Here is a 6,601-nt window from a genome sequence, read left to right as displayed (position 1 = left end):
TGATTGACTTGGAGCTGAGCATGCAGAGTTGCTTGAATGCCTGCGATGAGTCATGAAATGATGACGACTGTAGTTGGGGAAGACAGGAAGGAACATCTCTCTATGGTGGAGAGATCAATGACCAAAGGCCATATATTTCAGAGAAGTGATGGGAGAATTAAACAGGAAATCTTCGACTTTCTGCCAGGAAGGGTGATAGAGGCAAAACACGCTCAAAAAAGTATTCAGTGATGCACTTGCAATGTCAAGACATACAAGGCTGTGGGCCAAGGTGTGCTGGAAAAATGCGATTAGAATGATAACCTGGTTGTTTTTGTAATGTTCAGCTAAAGGAGACGTATTCTTCTTCGGGAATGGGTGTGAGTGCAGTTCCTGAAAGCAACGACATCGAACGCACGTCTCTTTGCACATTACAAGTAGAGGTCATAGGCTCTATAATCTCTGTGAGCAACAAGACAGCCGGACAGACCATGCCCATGATCATGTGGTATCAAAACAGCGATTTCCCCTTTAACCAACATTCCAGTGGTCACACTACCTTGTGAGGGTTGAAATCGTTACGTTTTGGACAGCTTAGAGGGTGTAGGACGAAAATTAATTGACAGAAAGTGATGCTATACACACCTGGAATGCTGTTGGATTTCACCTCAAGATTTTCAGATCCGGGATTATTGTCAGTCAAGTTGTGGCTGGTGTAGTATTCAATGCGATTGAGTGAGTCAATGGAAGCATAAATTTCTAAAAATAAAAATGGAGAGTTATTTTCAAACTCGAATTCCAAGAGAAGCCATGACCAATAAGATTTAGAATGAGGCAAATATTCTTCAACCAGAGGCTTGCGAATCTATGGAACACAGGTGGCGATTGAGGCCAATCAGTGTGTATTTAAAACAGAAATACAAAGGTTATTGATTAATAAGGGGATAAAACATCCAAGGAGAAGGCAAAGCAAAGTGGTTGAGAAGCACATCAGCCCTTATTGAATGGCAGAATAGACTCGATGAGCCAAATGATCTAATCCTGATCCTGTATGTCGTAGACTTATGGACTGTAGTTGAAGGTTTTATGTTATTAATTGTAGGGTGACAACAGAAAGTATTGTTCTTTAATCGTGCCTGTAGAAATATCTGGAATAATGTCAAGGGTACCCACTGCGGGAAGGAATATGATATAAGATCTAAGAGCAGGAGTACTCCATCTGACCGTTCCAACCAGCTCCGCCGTTCAATAAGATCATAACTGACCTTTTCGTGGCTTCAGTTCGACTTACTCACGATTTTAAAGTTCAAAACATTATTCACCCCAGTCCTAAAAACATCTGATGAGGCAGGGAATTCCATAAATTCTCAATCCTGTGGGTGAAAATGTTCCTCCTCAATTTAGTCCTAAATCTGCTATCTCTACTTTTCAGGCCATGTCCGTTCAAATAATAGTCATTTCTAATTTTATTCCAACAAAAATGGATAATTTCACATTTATCATCTACCAGACATTTTCTTTCCATTCATTTACACTGTATCTGAACACCTGCAAAGTTTCCGAGTCATATGCACACTTTCAGCACCACTCATCTTCTGTGATTCATCATATTTGTTTATACATTGATTCCTCAATTTTGCTTCGGCTCTTTGGTGCTGTTTAATCCATACTTACTGCAAAAGTTATATTATTTTAAAATCAATGACGAATTGATTAGTTGTCCAGCCATCTGAAGGGGTCAGGGTGGAACCAGGGTAGAAGTGAAATTGATAGTTCTGTTTGCATTTTCAAATATATGCCAGAAATAATCTATCAGGAATGTAAGGCAGTGGGAATTATCATATTGAAATTCTTCATCTCACGAAATGCGGACAGAGACACAGTTAATGAGATAGCTTCTCACACACGACGACTGTGTATTAACTATTAATCATGTTCATTCAGTCATTAATCATGGAAGACTGCAAATTAAATGGAAGCTATGCTTATCCAGTCATGATTTACTGTACAATAGGAAATATATACCTGGTCCATGTTTGTGATCCGTCCTCTTGCCAGGGGGAATATTCTCAATTTCTTCATAAATTCCTTGGTACAAACCAAGGCGTGAGCCTCTGCCACCAAGGAAAAGTTCTGTTGAATAAACAAGAGACTGGTCAGCATTTGTAGCTGAACACTCGCAGAAACAAGGTGTTTATATCTGAAGAACCAGGGGAGAGAAGAACGAGTTCACACAATGCTGTAGATTAGAATCTTCACACAACGTTAACTGATCGCTGAAGGGAGAACATCTTGGAAAAACAAGTGAACAGGCCATGAGTAATTTCCATGTCACATCAGTTACCGAACCTGGTATGTTAAACAGAAAGAGCGAGATGTTCTTGTTGGTATAAATTTGGGTGTTTTGTTCTAATTTTGCTGGTTCAATATCTATTCAAGAAAATTCTCAGCTCGCAATGGTGCGTGTGAGTGAAGATGTTGAGTGCAGAAAATGAAACTCTTTAATGCAATGAAAAAACGAAAATGCTAATAACCTATATTTTTAAAAAAGACTTGATACCATTGAGGAGATTACAAATTAATGTTCAACATACCGTGTTGCTAACAAACAAGGTTGATAATAATGTTGTTAGAATTGGACTAATTTCATTAAACAATTGCATAATTATGACAATTAGTTAAAAACAAAAACGTGAGACGAATGAAATAAGGTGCACCTTGATGACATTGATCGTGATAGACTAAGTGCCTAGTTTTTCTGGCTATATGTAAAGGAAAATTAAGAGCATGTGAAAGGATAGAAAATGATTGTTATTAGTGTTGATTTTCATTGCCAACTCGTGGAAAATGGTCCCCAAGCAAACGCTTTTAAATTATTGTGCAAAGTACAGAAGTATCATTTGCTCAGTCAGAGGAAGCCAATTGTTGCCTAACTGGAAGTTCCCTTAAAAGGACCCTTAATCATCTCAATGATCTTGGGTTGTGGTAGCAGCACCCAGACACTGAAGAACCATAAATAATAGTAACTAATGAAGAAATATTTAGAGGCAGTCTGCAAATAACTCAATGAAACGGAGACATATTGCTGCCATCATTGACCTGCTCTGGAATGTCATGTATATGTTAACTGAAAGATAAGAAAGTGCAGTCATTATATTTCTTTCCCAATGATAATGACTGTAGCAACTCCACATTATAAGTTAATTCAGTTTCTCTCCAAATATATTGAGCGACTTGATGCATACTTCACACAGTTAGAATATTCTTTTAACTGCTATTTACAGATTTGATGCATTTATCTGAGTGTTTATTAAAACTTCGCATTTCATTGGGCAAAGTCCCTCGAAGAAAACAGACAGCCAAGAAGTGCCGCACAATCGTGATCATCTCAGTCAAATGCTCGAAAAGTGCAATAAAAACGTACAGCCCCGAGAACGTATGCAACAGTGAAAGTGACGCAGTGTTATCTCAGTTGGTAGATATAATGCTTACCTTTCATTTGCAATTTTCTTTGCATGACCACCAGTAATGCGACCAACTCACAGATTAACAAGACTCCCAAAAATGAACAGACGACAACAGGCATGGAAATAGACGGGCTTTCCTGCCCTTAAAGGAGGGAGTACAAATGGGTTTAGCATAGTTAAGGTCTGCCATGGAAAATTGTAAATAATCATCATTAAGGAAACAATGACACTAGCTTCCAAATCGTGAAAATGCCAACAACATCAATGTCACTTTTCAGGAAAGTAACGCGAACACAAATACTAATAATAATATCAGTCATAAATACCCGCAGGTGGAGGTGAAGGGGAGACCGTCACCAACTCGGATCCTGTGGAGCACAAAGTACGAATAATTATGAAGGAAATCAAATAGTTGCCCTGATTTTTAACATTAATGGCGCACGTCAGTCAGCATCAATCTTACCAGAGCACTTTACGCTGGCAATTTCCTTGTGGTTACACTTGCTGTTAGCTGGAGCTGCGGAGATACAGTCCAACAGAGAGAATTCTCTTCCCTTACACTTCACATCATTCTGCCAGATAACATCTTTCTCCTGGGAGAGAGCGGCCTCATCTCGGGCTGATAGAGCGAAGCCACATCCCAGCTCTCTGCAGACAACATTAGCATCAGTTATATCCCAGGAATTGCCACACAACGTTCCCCAGCGTTTATCGCACATGATTTCCACTCTTCCAGAACAGTTGCTGCTTCCTCCATGCAAGTGCACACTGTCTTGCGTATCTGTGGTACAGAACTGATTATTATTGAATGCAGTACAAAGCAGAATCTCCAAGAATTCGCACATAGAGAAAGAAGACGCACCTAATTGTTGAAGGCAGTAAGTTGAACTGAGGGACTGCTCCTTTGTCACATTGCTCTCTGTTGGAAGGAGAAAGATGCTCAGTCTATTGGAAATTCATGTTTGAAATGACACCCGAACATTGAGAAGGCTTGTCATGTTACCTGAACAAACTACACCAGCATCTTCCCGGTGTTGACAGTCGTGTTGACCCCACGGATCTGTGTGACATTGCCACAGTGTCGACTCGTGTGACAGACACTCCATCTCATCGAGCCAAATAGTTCCCGTTCCTGCTCCGAATGACTGAGCGTCGTACTCAACATACTGGAACGCACCACAGTGCAGCTGTTTACAAATCACTTTGGCAACGTGTGGATCCAATGTGTCTGAACACACTGTTCCCCAGGTCCCATTGTAGAACACCTCCACTCTTCCCTCACAGCGATGCTTTCCATTCACCAGCCGCAGCTCCTTGTGTTCTGTTCAAACAATAACAGATATCCAGATTGTTAGATTGTTCATATCGCTGGTGTGTCCTGTGATTGCCGAAACGAGCAGGATGCATGATATGAACAAAGGGAATTACTAGAATCTGGCGAACTGTTTGAGAACCCGAAATGGTCGAGAAGCAGAAACTGACAGAAAACAGAAAGCCTGTGTTAAAAGTAAATTGTCCACTTTGCAGAAGTGACGGTCCACTGGAACTGGTTCTGATATCATGGCTGTTCAATTATATATATATATATAGATATATATGCAATCAATTTTAATTTTGTATCACCAGGGAAGTTTCAAACTGCTCAGTTGGAAGCAAATTACGGAATCTTTTTACTGCTTCTGAAAAATCATGAAAACCGCAAGTGCACAGTAATAAACAGGCAGTACAGGTCTGATACAATTGTACAGGAGCTGTGTCTGATGCAGTGAAGTCTGCTCGGAAACATAAAGAAAAAAAATCTCCCTTCATTTTCGATTCACAAATAGTTCGATAGACACACGAACAGGTCTCATGTTTCTGGTCGCTCAATACAAAAGTAAAGATCATAAATTTTGGAATTAATTTTTAGTAAACCCTTTATGACAATCAGGACAATATTGGCATCCACTTGGAGTAGTGACAACAGATCAAAAATGACACTTTTCATGACAAACGCGTCTTGTATCAATAGAAGGTTAAAAAAACTAACAGAAAAGCAATTTAGATTAGAGAAACGAAGTGCTCTTTCACTTTTTGTGCACATGTAAATGTCAGAGATCGTTTCTTTAAATTATTGCCGCTGCTCTACATTCTTTCGAATTCAGTGAACATACGTCAGCATGACGTCTCACCTACAAGATTCGCACAAAGTAATTGCATGAAAGAATGGCCTCACCCGAGCACATAATTCTCACATCCTCTTTATGAGAACAGTCGTCTTGGTGACCCAATGGTACTGAAGGACATTCCCAGAGAAATGATTCGTTTCCAAAACACTTCACATCCTTCCACCAAATGTGGCCTGAGCCCGGTCCAGAGGAGGAAGGGAGTGTCATATCCAGTGCTTTTCCACAACCCAGTTGTTTACAAACGACTTCAGCGTCTACCACATCCCATGAATCATCACAAACTGAGCCCCATATTCCATTGTAGTAAATCTCCACTCGACCAGCACAAGGGCTTCCACCATCTGACAGCCTTAACTGAAAGTGATCTGTGAAACAATTACATATTCAATACACATTCCCTTCATCACTCAGGGCAACATAGTGTATAGATACAGGAGAGAGCGTTTTAAATGTTCTCATGAGAAGTACTTATTGTGCTGAAACATAATTTCTTACAAAATTAATCGATCAAGTGTAACCTTTTAGCAAGAATGTACAACACATAAATGTTTCAAAATATCTTATTGCACCTGGTACTGCCAGGTTCAGTTTCCCGTTCTATATTGAACATTCCGTGAAATATTTTGCAAACAGTTGCATTTGTGCTTTCTCTTCCTGCCACTCCGCTTCTGTCTGTCCACGCGTTACTTTGTCTAATGCTCACCCTATTTTATAGTGCACATAACTGTACGTTCGTCCAATATAAATACCGTCTCAGCTTTCATTCATCAGCGCACATGAGAATACTATACCTTACGAGAATATAACTGAAAGACAACATATATATTAGCATAACATCAATAGCACTTTGAGAAGTTGTAGAAGTGTAAATACTGAAAGGGGACGAAAAGTCATTTCAGGTTATTATCACGTGTACTGAGATACAAAGGTCCAGAACTAATTCACAGAATCACCGATTTAAGAAGTCTTCAGCACAGAGAAAGAACC

At 39.8% G+C, this 6,601-nt stretch overlaps 1 protein-coding gene across 1 annotated transcript; it reads right to left on the bottom strand.

Annotated features, from left to right (window-relative positions):
- Positions 1–87: 87 nt before the first annotated feature.
- Positions 88–5,995, bottom strand: LOC122546081 (scavenger receptor cysteine-rich type 1 protein M130-like; the record flags this gene model as incomplete). Its single annotated transcript, XM_043684913.1, has 8 exons — positions 88–738; positions 2,005–2,112; positions 3,472–3,588; positions 3,773–3,814; positions 3,910–4,227; positions 4,309–4,365; positions 4,450–4,767; positions 5,662–5,995. Coding segments are annotated over 8 exons (1,503 nt in total), but the record flags the coding sequence as incomplete, so codon positions are not given.
- Between the last annotated feature and the right edge of the window lie 606 nt (positions 5,996–6,601).

Source organism: Chiloscyllium plagiosum, unplaced genomic scaffold (assembly GCF_004010195.1).
Source record: "Chiloscyllium plagiosum isolate BGI_BamShark_2017 unplaced genomic scaffold, ASM401019v2 scaf_66986, whole genome shotgun sequence".
Classification (NCBI taxonomy): domain Eukaryota; kingdom Metazoa; phylum Chordata; class Chondrichthyes; order Orectolobiformes; family Hemiscylliidae; genus Chiloscyllium; species Chiloscyllium plagiosum.
The sequence above is the reverse complement of the archived record's forward strand: the minus strand, read 5'-3'. Positions and strand labels throughout refer to the sequence as shown.